Source organism: Pogona vitticeps, chromosome 6 (genome assembly GCF_051106095.1).
Source record: "Pogona vitticeps strain Pit_001003342236 chromosome 6, PviZW2.1, whole genome shotgun sequence".
NCBI classification, from domain to species: Eukaryota; Metazoa; Chordata; class Lepidosauria; order Squamata; family Agamidae; genus Pogona; species Pogona vitticeps.
Genome location: NC_135788.1, coordinates 19,353,904 through 19,372,585, shown reverse-complemented (window position 1 = coordinate 19,372,585; position 18,682 = coordinate 19,353,904). Strand labels below are relative to the sequence as shown.

Here is an 18,682-nt window from a genome sequence, read left to right as displayed (position 1 = left end):
TCAATTATCTCTCCAATGCTATTTAGCATCCATATGAGGCCACTGGAAGGGGTCATCAGGGGATGTGGGGCTTTGTGTCATAAGTACGCTGATGATACTCAGTTCTACATCTCCTTTTTTCCAACAACAGTGGATGCTGTCTCGTCCCTTGAGTGCTGCCTGGAGGCTGTTCAGCAATGGATGCAGGTGAATGGACTGAGGCTGAATCCGGGTAAGACGGAGGTCCTTTGGGTGGGTGTCCCAGACATCAGTGGTCTGGGAAACTCCCTTTCCTTTGGGGGGGTGTGACTCTTACCACAAAGAGTGAGGTTCGCAGTTTGGGTATACATCTGGACCCGGCGCTCACCATGGAGACCCAGGTGCCAGTGGTCCGTACAAAATGCAGCAGCCAGACTTCTTACAGGGGTGAAAAGGTACCAACATATTTGCCCAATGCTGGATGCCTTGCATTGGCTGCCCATTCGTTTCTGCGTTGATGTCAAAGTTCTTAAGATTACATATAAAGCCCTAAACAGTTTAGGACCTCGATATCTAGCAGAGCGCTTTCTCCCACCCAGTTCTGCCAGAGTCACTCATTCCAGCCAGGCTGGCCGGCTGAGGGACCGAATGCCAAGGGAGGTCCAGAAAAAAAGAACGAGGAACAGAGCCATCTCAGCAGTGGCCCCTCGCCTTTGGAACAACTTGCCAGTGGAGATCTGCTTGGCTAACTCTCTGGGTGTTTTCAGGAATAAACTTAAAACCTGGTTATTTGGGCAGGCTTTCCCTCCTGCCATATCTTAATTTCTTATGCTTTAGCCACCTTGGATCTATTATATAAAATATATGTTTTTGGTTTTACTGTTTTTAAATTTGTAAACCGCCCAGAGTAGAACTTTGGTCTAGATGGGTGGGACAGAAATCAAATCAAATCAAATCAAGTCAATAAATAAATTCGCTTATCCACAATCTGAAAATATTAAAAAATTTAAAAGAAACAAAAACCAGAAAAACTGTTTTCACGTGCATTACCAGAACTGGCCATTAGAGGGAGCCAGATGACTTATTGAAGAATACATCGCATGTACTGTATCTGGCCTGCCTTCGTGGTAAGTTCTGGTTATGCATGTGAAAATATTTTTCCCCTTTTACCATGTTGTATATAAAGACAGTGCTTGCTATTACCCACAGTTTTCAGTATCTCCGATGGGGCTTGGAACCTATTGCCAGTGGATATGGTGGTCCTACTGTATATTAAAAACACAGCAATGAAGAATTTCTAGAAGCAATTTCAAATACAGTATTACTATAGTATCTACATGGTACTAATTATGTAGTGCCATTGGTACATAACATTCTCACATTAATATTAACATTATGCTTTTGCTTCCCAGTGTCAAAAAACGTACGCTTTAAATTGTCAGTCATGGCATTTTGGATAATCTCATCATAAGGTTTTCAGAGAAAAGAACAAGATTTAGCTTAAACATCACTGCTGTTATTACAGTGTCTTCTTCTACTATTCCTGCTGCCAATGGCGGTCTTTCAGGATCTTCTCTGTGCCCATCAGCTTGGAACTATGAATTATCTTCTGCTGATGTAGGCAGCAGCTTCCACTGCTGACAGAAACCAGTAATTATTTGAAGTGGCTGCTGATGTGGGTCTTTGTGCTCCACTTCTCCCACCCAGGGCCGAGGTGGCAGGGGAGAGTTAGGTAGATATGACTTTCATAAGCTTGGGACTCTTGATATGTTGCAAAGAAGACTATTATGGAGCCGGATGCTTGAAGCACAGGGTCTTCTTCTCCCTCCTTTATTATATTTCCAGGATCAGTTTTAGTCACTAGCCCAGTCTTTCCCATTGTCTTGGAGGTTCCTTGTTAACTCCACTGGGGCTGGCACAAAGTTCCAAGATCCAATTGGATCAAATCATACACTTCAATGATAGCTTCTACCGTCAGGTGGCCATCATGCTGACGGTTTCCCCAAGATCTCTTTCTGGCACTGGCGTCAAAGCATCTCTTCTGTATTAGAGTAGAAGCTGGTTATGGGGATGTAAGCTGCTGCTTTTAAAGGCACTGTGCGGAGGCTGGAAAGAGGTAATGTAAAGCCCCTGCCATGGCACCTCCTTTGTGGGAGACAAATCTTGATGAGTACATTGATCCAGGGGGCTTCAGTAAGAGTGTAATTGTAGACTTCTTTCCTAATCAAGGCCTCTTCCTGCTCCTCTACTACTTTTCCTCAAAGCTGGTAGGACCTGGTCCTCATCCCTTGCCTCTGGCTGCCTCCAGCTCTTCCATCTTGCCAAACCCTTCCTAGTTCCTTGCCCTCTACCTTTATCCTTGCTAGCTGGGTGCGGAGATCTGCCCACTTCATTGCTTGAGTGGCTCTCATTAACCAGTTTTGCTTCCCAGTCTTGGGCCAGCCAAGTGGCACTTGTTGGGCATCTAGCAGAAGGCACGCCAACAGTGAGAGTACACCTCGCCAGGAGTGTCAGAGGTGACTGCTTCGCAGGGTCACAGAAGAAAGTCCAAAAACAGGATTATAGTTGAACATTAAGAAGACAAAAATAAGGGGTACAGAAAAATTATCGAACTTTGATGCTGACAATAAATAAATTAAATAGTTTTAAGATTTTCTATACCTTGTTGCAACCTGACAATAAATTAATTAAATAGTTTTAAGATTTTCTGTACCTTGTTGCAACCTGGAGCTAAGACTTGGAAAGACAGCTAGAAAGAAATTGAACAAGATTAGAGATGGGACTTTTGTGTTTTAGCAAAAGGGGGAAAAACAGGAAAGAGGCTTTTTTTAAAAGTTGTTTCTAGTTGATTCCCGAGAGCCTCAAAAACATAAATGGTGTGTCTTAAGAAAAGAGGTGTATAGTTAAGTTTACTGTTATTTCATATTTCTTTTGTTTAACCTTTCTTTCACCCTGTCAAATCACCTAATAATTGTTCCATCCACTGTCATCATGAGGGGCACTGCAAAGACATGGTGGTATGACCAATGAGTGTGTCAATCCCCAATCAGAATGCCTGGGGGGAATGCTGAATGTAGAAAGGTCTGGAACACAGGGAAGAACTTTTGTTTTGTTTTTTGCTTCACCATTTTGGATTCTTTCCTTGATTTTTGGGAGATTCCCCCTCCTCCCATTTCTTTGGATTATTGTTGTTACCAGGCAGGCTGCCTGTGTCTCGGGAGTTTTTGAATTTCAGATTTCCTTGAGGATTCCTCCCCACCACTTTTTGTCTTTTCTTGAATTAATTTTGCTGATGCCTTCTGGACTCCAAGAGAAGTCAGTAAGTTCTATATGAACCAGGTTGAGACTAAAGGTCCTATTCTGACTTCTACAACTAGAAGTGCAATGGAACCAGGGTGGAACTTTCCCCTTGCAGATTAAATTTTGGGAAGTCTTCAACACGGAGGATTAATTTATCCTATCATCAATCATCTTCAAGCACGAATTTAACAGTCTTTTTATTTCAAGAAGCATATGGTTCTATGAATTAAAAGCTAGTTTTGTCATCTTGCCTTTTAATAATTTTGTTAAGTCATTTTAATGAACTTTCAGATGGACTAGAATGATATAAAATATTTAAATAAGTATATTGAAATTAAATAATAGGCTAGTGATGTTCTGGTACTGCTGCTTGTGTGTAGTCTATGTGACAAAATCAGTTATACGGGATTGTTTATTTTTGTTTTCTAAAAACGTGTTGGTACACAGAGTATATAGGATTTCTATGATGAGAAAATGCCATTAATCCTTTAGTACATATTGTCAAAAGCTAGTGACTTGTTGACAGCATAATATGAAAATGATATTCTGGTAAATGATTTAGGAATGAGATGTGAACCAGGATGTTTTCCTTTTCAGTCCTATTTACTCAGTAGATTTAGCCTTTTAAAAAATTGCCTATTTCACAACATCTCCTCACCCCCAAAATAAAGAGGTGAAGAAAGAGATTCTCACTCAAGGAATTTGAACAAGGCTGTGTTACAAGAAGTTAAAAAAGTTCCTTCCAAATATCAGTTTTCTAACATTCCCATGATGATATTTATTTTGACAACTAAACCCACCCCCAGATGAATGATAGGCTTAAAGCTGTAGACATTCTCATACACAACATGCATACCTATTGACAACAGGGTGAACTAATATTCAGAAAGCTCTCCTGAGGCCATTTTCATGTAAATACATAATACTGAGTTCCCACTCACATAAATGCTTACTCCAATGTGATATTTTACCTCTTAGATCAGTCATCAGAAGCACTGATATTCTCCAGATTATGTCAACTGGCTTGCTTTACATGAGCAGTATTCTGGCCAAGTTGTCAAACCTTAGAGGGCTCATGGTAATTATTTTTATTTCATCTTTTCTGGATTTATTTTCTTCACAGAATATTGGAGCAGTAAACATTTCCAAAGGGTCTGATGCAGCACCATAGTATCTGCCCATTTAATAGCTGGGAAGCAAACAATCTGTGAAGTAATGTGGACCGATTCCATCTTTTTTCATGTTCATTTGATGATTTTGTTCAACATGGAGATACAGTATACACTTGGAATTATCTGTAATTATTTATGCATTTACATTATTTAAATGTTATCTTTCAAGACAAAATCCTCCTATGGTGGCTTATAAAAGACAATTACTGTAGTTGATTCTGGTGGGACTGGTAGTGGTGATTTTCAGACATTAAAGGCTCCCCCACCAGTCCAAGTACTTCTTCAGGTCAAAAGGGATCTTTAAAGAATCTAGAAAATTGAGTGGGTGTGTAGAAAGTTTTTACTTTAAAAAAAGCTGTGACTTATGACTATCAACCTCACATTCATGGCTTTGCCTCAACAGGATTCTGGCCCTAGCCTGTTTCAGCTAAAAGCAAAGGAACCTAGTTTGTCTTCTAATCCTATTACAGAATTTTCTATATAACAGTATACACAGTAGGGCCGTAATAAAGGAAAACATTTATGGAGCCTCAGATCCTCTTACCTAGTTTTCTTGTATAGCACAAACAGAGTAACTTTGGGAGGCAAACTGCTCCAAGTTAAGAAACCACCAAATATACTGTTAGTCAGTGGTCCCCAACCTTGGGCCTCCAGATGTTCTTGGACTTCAACTCCCAGAAACCCTGGCCAGTAGTGATGGTGGTGAAGGCTTCTAGGAGTTGTAGTCCAAGAACATCTGGAGGCCCAAGGTTGGGGACCACTGCTGTTAGTTGAATGTTGAGTCAAACAACTCGGTATCCAACTGATAACATCTATGGTGATTTCTTAACTTGGAGCAGTTGACCCCTAAAGGTTACTAGTTCTGTTACTCCAGCACAACTAGGTAAGAGGATTTGGATCGTATTGAAATTTTAAAAAACAAAACCACATTACCTTCACCTAAGGCAATGAGGGATTTCTTTCAGTTTGAGTTTTGTGAACTGCTGTACATTTCTTCAAACTGATTTCTTTCAGTTCCCTTTTGTAGGTAACCCAATGTGCTTGAAAAAATGGATTGCAGTCTCTGAAAGGTCACACTGAAATAAATATGTCAGTCTTAAGACAGCTACTTCTTTGAAAATTAGCATGTTAATGGCATGGAAGCCTTGTTCTCTATTATGCCCCATGCCTCTGGAGCAGTGAGCTAAAATTCCACAAAAATGCACACCAAATAAAGGTTGCTACAAATCCCTTTGTATTTGATAGTACAGTTCCCTTCTTGTGTTGTTTTCCAGATGAAGAATCCCTTCCTTTTTTGGACAAAAGGTACTGTGAATGTTAACAACTAACATTCTATCACATTTCTTCATAACCCCTATACTATTATTTTCAGAGAAGTAGTTGTGTTAAGAGTGTCTCTGCATACTGACAAAATTAAAGGGAGAAAAACGAAGACAAAATATTGTGGCACTTTAACAGACATTAGAGGTCCACTTGTATTATCTAAATAAGAAAATATGATCCAGTGTTAATTCTTAACACATTTTTGCACCAAATAGGAATATATTCTTTTTCCCCCGATCGTGTTTGTATTTCTACAATGCAACAATATACACAACCAACTCAGGGACCCATTGATATATTATATTACGTTTTATGCGCCATAATGTAATGAAACCGGTTTCCAAACCGAGATGCGAGGGGAGAGCTCAAAGCTTTGGAAACCGCCAGCCTGTAGAACCACTGCAAATGCGCCAATAAAAACATAATTAACTACACAGAGATAAAATCGGAGAAGAACAGCTATAATACAAAACAACGGGATACTGTACGATTATATTTCCATCCAAAACCCAATAAATAAAACACCTTTTAAATTCAGGACACTAAGTACTAGTTTGCAAAAGCTTTGTACTGAAAGCATTGCATTGCAAGCAGACCTGAGCTCTTAAATGTTTTGAAAATAAAATCATTAAATGATAATCATTAAAATCGTAGCGCACAGGAGTCGTCTGCCCCGCAACGTTTTATTATTACGAGTGGAAGCTATTGAGAAATCAGAGGCGGGACACAATCCTGCTGTTTTCTATTGTTCTCTTCTGAGAAGTCTCTGTTTCCATCGCTGGGAGCGGGAAAATGGCGTCCAAAATACACCCGGAAGTTTGTCTTATAGATATAGGAGGGTTTCTTTTTTTTTTCCCCAATGGTCCGATAATCGGCTTTGCCCGATTCTCCCTCCGATGAGCGGCTTGTCTTCCAAATGGCGCAGGAAGCTCCTCCGACGCATGCGCTCTGCGGTCTCGGACGCGCTGGTGTTGCCTAGCAACAGGGAAAGCGAAAACGTGCGAACGGGGAAAGTGAGAAGCAGGATGGGGGTCTTGTGAATGTAACTGTTCGTAGACAGTCAAGTGCAAGTCTCGCAGAGTGAGTGACGTTTTCCGGGGGGCCTTGAGGTTTGGGAAGCCGTCTGAAGAAGAGTGTTTCTGGCTGTTTGTGTTCTGCCTCCGGCTGGGTGCAAAATATTTATTTATTTATTTATTTATTTATTTATTTATTTATTTATTTATTTATTTATTTATTTAAACATTCCTAGCCCGCATTTCTCCTCAAAAGGACCCAAGGAGGCTTACAGTATTTCAGCAAACAATTTAAACACTGGTAGGCGAGGGAGAAAAAAAACCCTAGCCTTTCCTGTTTTATTGCCTTCTGTTGGATCTGAGATGAGATGAGCAGAAATCTTAGTTAATGACTTCCTTGAGTGTTTATTGATTCTTATGTAACTTCATCGGCAGAAGTTTCATATGGATAAAATAACAGTTCGGAGTTCTAAGGACTGAGATGGAGTTTCATTGTTTTTAGAAATGCATGCACTTCATTTGTCACAGCAAAGCACCTCAGGATAGTCCTCTTGTAAGAAAGTGTCTTTGCGGCAGGTGGAACCACAAGTACAGTACTTGGACTGCAAAATAATTAAAAGATTTCTTAAGAAAAAACCTCTCTGTCAGGTGTTTAGTTTGTGAAAGAAGTTTAACTGATCAAGTAATCTACTAAATGCTGCCATCTTAATTATTGCATAATTATCATTATTTATGTAATAATATTGAAGATGAAACATTTATGTAATAATAATCAAAGGTGAAATATTTAATAAATAAGTATGTTTCTGCTGGAATATTAGTGCCTGTTGGAATCTTGCTGTTAGGGTATGCACAGATTTATGATCCAGCTTTAGATAATTAAAACTGCAAATTAAAAGATACAATATATATGGCTATATTCCAGGGGAAATTTGCTCATGTGCGCACTTCCACCCTCCTTTCTGTAATAAACTTGTAATCTAAATCCCACATTGTCCCAGTTTTATTTTGATCACAGCTTGTTTTGTGCAGTAAACTTATGGGACATTTTGCTGATTGCAATAGAGTTTTATGTTTTGTCTTTTAGGATTTCATTTTGGTGATTATGCTGGCAATTCACTTATCTTTTGACAAAGGAAGTGGTCATCTGGCAGATTGTTTGGCAAATTATATTTAAAAAGCTGCAGTGATTCTTACCTAACATAAAAATAAGTGTGCAAATACCAGTTTGACTCATACCCATGATTATTCAGATATAAGAAACAAAGCAGGAACTCTAGCAACAACAATTTTTGGGGACCATCCAGAATCAGAAAAGCAAAATGAATAGAAACTAGTTTTGGAATCAAAGGGGGACACCGGGATTGAATAAAATGTAACCCTTCCTGTTAATTCATTGAGTTATGTCCCTTGATGAAGAAGGGTTTTGCCAGCAGAATACAATGCTGGCTGAGAGCCAGAAAAGAGGTGGAGAATAAGCTGAATTATGTTAGATCTACCTAAATTTCCACAGACCAGGGACACAATCACTATGCCAGCACAAAGACAGGCCCAGGTGAGACCCAACATTCCTGGGCTGGAAGAGGTTTGGATTCAGCAGAAAGAACCAAGGTGGTCAGCTGGAACTTGACCACCTTGGATGTTTTGTGCCCTAAGGGTATTGCACTCCCTGGTAAAATACATAACAGTCTCCAAAATTTTTATTAATGCTCCTTTAGATTCTGCAGATGGATTAGACAGAACAGAGGGGCATTAGTATCAGTAAACAAATGAAGATATTTTGACTGCATATTTTATTCAGTGGAAAGAATAATGTTAGAAATGTTTACCCTCACATTGAAACTGAACAACTGGAGAATTAATGGTGCAGAATGTTGGTCCCGTATAACACTGATCCCCTCCCCTTAATAAAATCTGCCTGCCTCTGGGCAGCAGTGTGTGATTTCAGTATTGTTCCTCTGTGAGCAGCTCAAATAGTTTTGTTTTTGCTTGAATTCAAAAGGCTGTGTCATATTTTAAAAATATGCTATACTCACTTGGCTTTTTATGCACATCTCTATCTTTTTATATTCAAAAATGAGCACTGTCCTTGCCAACATCATGAATAAGGGATAATGCCGTCTTTCTGAGAACACCACCAGCAGCATGATGAGCCTTGGTTTAATGAACAGCAGCTTAGCCAGTACTATATGGGGACAGAAGCAAGGAAGATACCGACATGGAGGAGGATTTCAGGGGATTTAGAAAGTAATGCCTTTCTGAAGTGTACATTTTTCTAGTTCCTAACAAATCAGTTGAGGTCAGCAATTGGCTATAATTTCTTGTTCTCATCTTTGCTCCTTAGGGCTGCCTTAATATTTTGAAAGGACACCCAAAGAGGAGAAGACTGTGTTGTTGTTTTTTGAAAGGTGAGATTGAGCATAGGCATGAATATATGCAGAAGAAAATATGCACAAGAGTCATTTTTTGCCTGAGTAGGGATGCCATATCAGAGACAATCTCAGGTCTCACTTGTGAAAGCCAATTTGTATATGTCGATTGCCATTGTACACTGCCTGTTATCACTGAATCAGAGGTCTGGGGGAAAAATTAAATCTAGAGACAAAAATATCAAGCAACAAAACATATAGAGCTGTTTTATCCACAGAATTATTAGCAATCAATCTACCTCAGCTCTTTCTATTCTGATTAGTAGAGCTTGTCCAGAGCAACAGGCAGAGAAGGATCTTTGCCAGCCCTGCAATCTGAATCCATTTGAAGGGATTGAACCCAAGACCTTTGGAATGCATAATATATGTTCTACCACTGCGCTATGGCTCCAGACAAAGACACATATCCCTTGGTGTTGCTCTGATTACCTGAACATACTTGTTGCCATGCCAGTGTCCTCCTTGTTAGCAGGAACTGATGTTTGACCCTTTAACAGGCATCTGCCCCAGTTACATTGAATATAACACACACATGTGTGTGTGCATGCATATGTTCCAAAACAGTGCTGTTAATGTATATGATACTTTATAAAGCAACATAAGGACATCTCTGCCTTGACAGTAGGGAAGAAAACAGGGGGAAGAAGGGGAGAGGTTAGTGTGATAAAGGAAGTCCATGCACAGTGGATCTCAAGGTTTTTATTAGATAATTACTAATTCCATATCTGTTAGGGTTGACAAGTCAATTCAAAGTCAAGCAGAGGACTTTATTTTTCAATGTACAGTGTTTTCCAAAAAATAAGAAAGGAACCTCACGTGTTTTTTGGAGCAAAAATTGATATTGGGGCTTATTTTCAGGGGATGTTTCATTTTTTTATGTACAACAATCTACATTTATTCAAATGCTGTCATGTCTCTCCTGGTTGCTGCACAATGGTGGAGGTCGGGGTTTGACTTATGTAACTGGGGCTTATTTTTGGGGTAGGGCTTATATTACGAGCATCCTGAAAAATCATACTAGGGCTTATTTTTCATTTAGGTCTTATTTTTAGGGAAACAGCTAGTGCATGGGGTTTTATACTTCCTCAACCTCTGGAAACTAACTATATGAGGCTTTCCTTTCACACTGTTTTAGCTGAGTGTGGTTGTCTGTGTTTTGTTTAGTTTTGTATCCAACCTCTGCTGAAGTTGTTGATGCATGTTAGATGGATATTAATAACAAATACAAACACTCTTCTATGGTTGATGACTTCTCTTCCTTTTTAATTTCTTGATTCCTCATTCTTCTGCTCGGTATTTTGAGCAACTTTGGCACTTACACCAAAATTGTAAGTGCCAGAGTTGTAGACTTTTAAAAAGAAGTCCTGTTGATAATAAGCTGGAGAAGCCTGCTAATTTCTAGTTTGTGGAAATGGATTTACACTTCAATGATTGAGGAGTGGGAGAAAGCACTGCCTATTTTTATGTATTCTTATACAGTACCTAATTGCATCAAATTTTAGTTACATGCTGCCTAACATAAGAGTCTGTGCTTTAAAAAACAAAATGGTGAATTCTTTTTTAATATCAGTCATATCGTAAAACAACTAACCCATAAGTTCCTACATTATCCCACCTTTTAAGATTCATCTGGAATAGGTACGATTCTGCTTGTTACTGCAGTAAATATGAACCAAAACTCACAATTAGAACACAGACATTTTTGACTTGAGAGATGGAAAACAGGGCTTAATCTAATTACACTGACACTTCTTCAAACGCTTTTTAGTTTATGTGACCCTTTAATATGATTTGCTTTTAAGGCAGGCTTTCCTAATTTTCTTGATAAAATTGCCCTGCTGTTAATTTAAAATAACTGATTGAATAGCTGCCATGTTCCATTTCTTTAAGGTTCGTACTAAAGCACTTTTTCTTAAAGCCTTTCCCTCTTGGGAGGAAAGATTTCGCTGTGCTGCTCAGCAAGACATTTGAAGTCTCACACATCATTTTTATATTCAGATTGTTTGTCACAGCTTGTGTGCTCCTCAATAACTGTTGTATGGCTTCTTCTAGAAATCTGGAATCTGCCCTAAGTACCCTGTGACTGTAGAGTTTAGGATATACTTTACCACACACTGTCATTTATCTCCATTAAATTTATTTCACAAATGAATATTAGTACTGTATATTTAGAGCTGTATCAAAATACAATGAGAATATATTTCCTTTTTGAAGTTGCTTACAATAAACACAAGACTTATTTTCATACTTTTCAACAAAGGACTAGTGTCACAGCCTTTGTGGCTTCACTTCAGATGAAAGATGGAATGTCTAGGATTTAATGGTAAATTGAAGCATGATTAAAAGTCTGAGAGTGAAGTGCTGAGATTATGACTATATGCTCTATCCGCACAAACCACTATGTCTCTGATGTGACATTACCTTGCTGGCCATGGCCACTGTTAACCGCTGGAGACCTCATGTGGTGTAGTGGTTAAGAATGCTGGATTGGGATATGGGTGATATATGTTCTACAGTGGGGTCTTGACTTGAGAACTTAATCCGTATTGGAAGGCGGTTCTCAAGTCAAAAAGTTCTCAGGTCAAATCTGCATTTCCCATAGGAATGCATTGAAAACCATTTGATCCGTATCTGCTCTTTTCCGTCCATAGAAACTAATGGGAAGCGGCTATTCCGCCTTTGACCACTAGAGGGGGATATTTTGTTTCTTTTTTTCTTAGGTCAAGAAAGGTTCAGGGAAGGCAGGGAAAATACAGTCCAGGCAGTACAGTACCAGGCAGTCCGAAGACTGTCTCCCAATCCACTCTCTAAACGCTGGGAGGAGTGAGGAAGCAGACAGGCACCCTTTTCACTGGCCAACAGTTAACTGAAAGTTCAAATTTTGCACTTTCCCTGCCTCCCACGTGGTTTTTTTCAGTTCTTAACTCAAATCTAAGTATGTAAATCAAGTCAATATTTTCCTATGAGAGTGGTTCTTAAGTCAAAATGTTCTTAACTCAAGCCGTTCTTAAGTCAAGACCCCACTGTAGTCCCATCTGAGCCACATACTGGATGATCTTCAACTAGATGCTCTTATCAGCCTGACCTATCTCACAGGGTCATTGGGAGGATAAAGTGAGGAGAATTATGCTGCTGTCTGCATTACCTCTTAGAGGAAAGGCAGGATATAGGTGTAGCTAACAGTATATGAATAAATAATAACATTGAGTGTGTTTAATACTAACCAGAATTTGAAATCACTGAAGAAATTTGAAGAACAATTAAACTGATAATCTATCTGGCAGAACAATTAATATCACTGTGGTTGCATGAAGCATATTAGTGTCCCATGATCCCTCCGTAATAAAATGCTAATTATTAAAACAGAAAGGTAAGAAAGGGTAGTGGGAATTATATTATCCCATCAAAATATTACATTGAAAGGTTTTGGGAAAATGCATCTTTTTAAAAGAGAAGCATTAATAACAATTAGGTGCTGTCAAGCCAATTCCGACTCATGGTGACCTTTCCAGGGTTTTCTAGGTAGAGAGTAGTCAGAAGTGGTTTACCATTTTTTCTGTGAAGCTTGCCCAAGGCTACAAGGCTGGCTGTTCTCTGAGAACCACAATGGGGAAATGGATTCCCAACCTCTAGTTTGTGACCAGGTATCCAACTCATTGAGCTGCCATGCCAATAGAAGCATTACCTTATGTGAAAACATCTAGATCATCATAGTAAAGTAATAAATGAGCTAATTTAAGGAAAAGCTTTGTGATTTTTTTGATGAAATGTTGAAAAGAGCTGCACTGTACTGGACCAGAGGGTTATCTAGTCTGGCATTCTGTAAGTAAAGTGGTCAGGATAAAATAAATCCAATCTTGTCATAGATCTAGTTGAGAAAAAGGTAGTGAGATGAAAAAATTGAAACCAGTTAGCCATTGGTGCTGATATTTCCTTTGCCAAAGAAATTTTAATACTTCCTGAAAACAATCAAAGGTTCTAAAAATACAACTGTGATCTCTCTCAAGGAAAGGGGATGTTCACTTGGCAGTGAATAATTGCTCAGTAACTCACCTTACATCCCTCTTTTACAGGACTTTTCTCTTGAGGAGGTAATTGCCCTCAGAATTGACCTCTGATTTCTTGACAGAAGGAGTAGCAGCACATCTGGCAGTGCTTTCACTTTAATGTTTTGCTGACTGCTGTTTCTTGAGCTCTAAGTTTTTTTCTTCTGTCACATGTGTTTTCAAAACAATGGGGAAATAATAGAAAGTACTGTAGCTCTCCTTTTCTTTCTTACTGTGAGTTCACTTTTACAGTGAGTACTGAAGGTCAGTCCCTTGAATTATTGAATACACATTAATGGGATGTATAATATGATGGAGTCTGTACATGTGAGACAACATTGTTGTGAAAGGCAAACGTCAAAAGCTGTTCCCAGTCATTGGTGGTAAATATTATGAGTGGGAAATTACCTAAAAAAATTTCTACAGAGTGACTTCATCTACAAGAGCCTCGTGGCGCAGTGGTTAAAATGCTGTACTGCAGCCAAAACTGTGCTCATGACCTGGGGTTCAAATCCCAGGTATCCGGCTCAAGGTTGACTCAGCCTTCCATCCTTCCGAGGTCGGTAAAATGAGTACCCAGCTTGCTGGGGGGGCAATGTGTAGCCTGTATAATGAAATTGTAAACTGCCTGGAGAGTGCTTGTTGAGCTATGGGGCGGTATATAAATCCAATAAATAAATAAATAAATAAATAATGCTTGAACATGACCAGGCTTTAATTTATACAAGCTGTGATGATCCTTAAGATTGCAGTCTCTCGTCTTCCTTCCTCATACTCCTCCATCATAAGTACCAGAAATGTCTACATTGACTTCAAGGGTCCTGGCAAATCATAGTTTGCCATTGTATCCAAATGCAGTGAACAATTGTTTGCACACATCAGAATGTGCCACATTCAGAAACAACAGCAAACTGTGGTTTGTCAAGAACCTGAATTTCAAGTTAAAATTGCAACATGTAAGAGGAGGAGAGAGTGCTGAGCCCAAAATGCAGTGTTCCTCATGCACAAAATGTCAAACCTCATTTTGGAGTTATAGTTTAATGCATTTATTGAATGTGTTATTCTGATTTGTCCTATCAGCTGAAATTCAGTAGCACAACTTAGACCCCATAAGGCTGATGTTGTAATCAGCCATTTTGGTTTTCAAAAGATAAACATTTCTGACCCCACACCCTATGTCCCAAGGCTCCCTTGCCATGTCTTTCATCCTGAGGAAGACATTGGTGTCCATAGGAATGGGGAAATCTCACTGCCACTGGGATTAATTTTTAAAAATTGTGGTATTATGTGCACCTTGTTAGATAGATGTGTTGCTGTTTTGCTATGCCACTCACTTTATTTAACAAAAAAAGAGGAAAGTTGCCACAGCTCACTGAATGTTAGCCCCAGGAAAAGATGGAGAAGGGGAGTGTCATTAATTGAAAGGAGACCAATTTGGAGGGATCCAAAGACCTGTCTGGACCCTTCTCATGGGAGAAAAAAAATACTGATAAATGTGAAGAGAAGGATCGCTTAAGTGAGAGATAAAATAGATCATACTAAAGAAAAGAACCTTTAAAACCTAAACCAGACTGCCCCAACTTCCCCTGAGTGAAGTAAGAGGTTTTTTTATACAAGTGGGATGGAGCTGTTGCTATTAATTTAACAATGGCTCAAAAGAGGAGTTGCATCTGGCAGCCCAAGAACTAATATATTCTTGGCCGTTTGAATCCAGTGGACTTACTAAACCTTGAAAGTATTCCTCATGCCAGTGATAACCATCGCTTTCAACTCAGTGAATTAGTACTAATCCTTGTGTAAATTGTGTCCACTCAACATTCATTGTCTGCTTATCATCTCTCCTTTTATTTGTTTTTAGAATGGGTAAAAAAATTAAAAAGGAAGTGGAACCACCTCCCAAGGATGTGGTAAGTTTATAAAATACAGCTTGCTGTAAAAAAAGTTTCACAATTACAACCTCTGAGCTGGCTCTTCTTTTTCACTCTTTTACTCCCACTTACTTCCCTTTATGGCTCTAAAAATGTCTTATAAAGATAACTGTATTTTTCCTGCAGTTGTGTAGTGTGTGTAAACAGAAAGACCAACCACATTGATTTTTATGAAGAATCTTGCCTTATGTAGGCCTCAGTTTCTTATAAATTTGGAAAGCAAGCACCTCCTGAAAACTGTTGGCTATTCAATTTATTTTGATTGTAACTATGGTATCAGGAAAGATGTGTCAGGTGTCAAAATAACTTGGTTGGCCTAGTTTACTTTGCACGTTGAGGCTGTGCCTCAGGCCAGAAAATATCTTTGGCTAGCCTTAAGAAGAGGAATATATAATAGGCTACAAATTTTGTGTTATTGCTGAGTAACAGTAGGGATTCAGCCCTTTTATTTTTAAGCTTTCACCTCCAAAAATATCCGTAAAGCGTGTGAGCATTAACTAAATTGCATTGGGTACCTTAGACATACATCCCAGTCTGAAGCATGTCAATCTTAGTCAAGAGAAGTGCAGTCGGAAGTCTCACAGGAAAAGTGGAGACTTTTAACTTTAATAGAAAAGTAACTTATAGTGGGCTGAAATCGAAATGACTAGATAGGCGGGGTATAAATACAATAAACAAACAAACAAACAAATAATGCAACCTTCTCTAATGGAATTTCTGTTCTAACGTTAACATTTTGTTTTAAGGAAAAATTTCCTGACTGTATTTTCCTGTTATATCACTATTGAGAAAGCTCTGAGAGCATTGTGAGGTTTCTTTAAGCTAATTGTCATGCTTGCTACTCATAGGACTGTGTAGAAAAAATGAAGTTTTTTTCTTTTTTGCTTCCTTTCATTAGTTCTGTTCAGGAATGCTTGAAGGCCCAGTTTCTCAAACATTTGTTTGCAATTAGGCACCCTGAAGCACTTCTGTTTATAGTGTGAAGAACTATGCTAGATGCATTAGTAGAAATGGCTAGTTTTGCACTACATCCTATGCATAGTTAGTCAACTAAGATTGGATCCAGACTTACACCTACTTAGAGGAGATGCACTGAAATCAGTGGAAGAGGAAAATCATGACTAATGTAAGCCAAGTTGATTTCAGCTTTTGTACTCTGAGCATGACAGCTTTGAATTTAAACCATATAGTTTTGGCATTTAGGATTATAAATACTTTGGTATGCATCTTAAATAGTCTGCATGTCTGGACATACTTATACAAGGGTAAGCTCCACTGGGCTCAAAGCCACTTACATGTGAGTCAACAAAGATAGTATTCATATGTTTGATACTCTATTGAAGCAGGTCATAGAAAAACTTAAATTTCTAACATCATGTGATATTAATTTCTTTAAAACTGTTCTTATACTATATCTGGAATATAGCTGATAGCATAGGTAAGATATAGCTTGGCCAGATTCAAGGTAGTCTTTGAATAGAAGACTGTAAATGCACTCAATTTTGTTAGTGTCCAAATGTAAAGCCTTCTAAAATGTTTGATACTAAATAAAGGAAAGATTTGCCCTTTCTTCAAACCATGTCAGTTTCAAACAATCTATTAAACAGAGTCAGAGCAGCTGGATCTCATCATGTAATTCTCTCTCTTTGAGAAAGGTCAGGAATGGAAATGAACATTTTGTGTTGCTTCCAGATGGCTGAACAGGAATCATGTCATGACAGTACTTTGACCAGCCTGGCATCATGGAGAGCTGCCCTTTGAGATCTGAACCTATGTGAAGGAAGCACAAGAAGGGCCGTTCTATTTTTAAAATCCACTGTAGCAGGGCAGAATCTACCACCCATGGGCAAAATTTGTTACTTTCCATGAATGCATTGGTTATACAGAGGGTTTGCTTTGCTGGGATTATTTTCTAGAGAGAGAGAGGTTTCCTGACTCTCCAGTGAGGAGAAAGGCAAACTGAAGTTGCCAGAAATTTCCTGGGCCGTTGCCCTCCATAGAACAATTAAGTCATTTATGTTCTTGCCTGAAGAATTCTTTCGATCCATGTGGGAGTTGTAATGCTTTTCTGGCTTTATTCATAATGTATGAAAAATCTTCTTAATATCTATCTGATACTATGAGCACAATCCATCAAGAGCTTATGCTGGCCGGCACTTGTTCATTTTAAACGGCTTGTGTGGGGAGATGTGCAAAATTCCTGCTGAAACAGCCAAATTGCCCAGCAGGAACAATATAGTTGGAGCTACTGGAGGACTGCAGAAGGGGACCGTGTGATGACGGTGGCAGCAGCAAGAGACTTTGTAGAATTGGTACTGGAGGGTAATCATTACCAGTACAGGAGCCAACTCCTATTTAGAGGCCATCAGGGATCCGCCAATGCACGATAATTGGACTTCTAAAAAGAACAATTGATTTTTTTTTTCAATTTTGGCATGTACATGTGTGTAGGAAGCACCTAGGCATGCTGTGGGTGCACAGCTATTCAGGAATGGACACAATCACATGAATTGTATGTGTGTGTGTGTGCACGTGTGTGTGTGGGAATAAGAATCCTGGAAGCTCATATATTAGCTAGTGTTTTTTTATATACAGTATATGCTCTATAAACATTTTTCATAGAAGAATGGGCTTTTGCTCACAGTAATTGAGCTGATTTTATTGGACCTTGCTCAGTAGTCACGTCTGGTGCAGCAGCTTCCACCAATATATAACTACATGAGAAAAAATGTTCTGGCACATTGCGTGCATTTTCATGTAAGATATACCTTCTTTTTGTTTTATTATACATATCTAAAGAAGGAAAAAAATCTATTTTGCCTACTGCAGTCATTACAGTCACTTTTTTGTACTTGTATGAAGGCTGCTTCTGTTTATTATCAAATAAATCCTTACACAAGAGCTTATGAGCTCCCCAGTAGCCTTAGTTTGCTTGCTATTCTTTCTCCAGTTTAGCAGTGGTCTTTTGAATTGACATGTCAAGTGTTGCAAGATTCCAGATAAAAGTGAATTATTGGTTTGTGGAGTGGCATTGTATTTTTCCCTTATATTATATTTCTTCTTCTTCTTTATTTTTCATCCTTTTGTGTCTTTAATAACCTGCTAGCTTTGTGCTTGCACCTGCACACTGAACAGAACCTTCACTGAATAATTTACAATGATCTCCATTCATGCTTCTCATGACCCTTTTGTGTAAGACCTTGTGAACTGGTTGAATAAAATGTATTTTAATGTAAATTATCTATGCACATATTAGTTTATGTTTGAATTCATGCAGTTTGACCAGATCTAGCTTGATCAGATTTGTACTCTTTTTGCTGCCAAGTTTACACTTGATTCTTGCCCGTAGCCAGGTGTCAGTAAACAAACATTATTTCATTTAAAAGCCCATGAAGATTAAGAGCTGTCAAGAGCCAACAATGCCTCATCAGCTAATTGTTTCATTGCCACCTATTTCTTTTTCAAGATCACTGGTTCTATGTACTAAATAACCAGTTTTCAATCTTACATCTG

The 18,682-nt window shown here is 38.7% G+C and overlaps 1 protein-coding gene across 4 annotated transcripts in view; it reads left to right on the top strand.

Annotated features, from left to right (window-relative positions):
- Positions 1-2,068: 2,068 nt before the first annotated feature.
- The window catches only part of ARMC3 (armadillo repeat containing 3), a 79,324-nt gene continuing 62,710 nt past the window's right edge, over positions 2,069-18,682 (top strand). For 2 of the 4 annotated variants that reach the window (XM_073003058.2, XM_073003056.2), the window contains exons 1-3: positions 2,069-6,833; positions 9,111-9,174; positions 15,100-15,148. In XM_073003058.2, coding sequence (XP_072859159.2) covers positions 15,101-15,148 — 48 coding nt within the window. In that variant the 5' untranslated portion in view covers positions 2,069-6,833; positions 9,111-9,174; position 15,100. The remainder of the gene's footprint in view (positions 6,834-9,110; positions 9,175-15,099; positions 15,149-18,682) is intronic. The other 2 variants (XM_073003061.2, XM_020801685.3) reach the window with 1 other exon arrangement.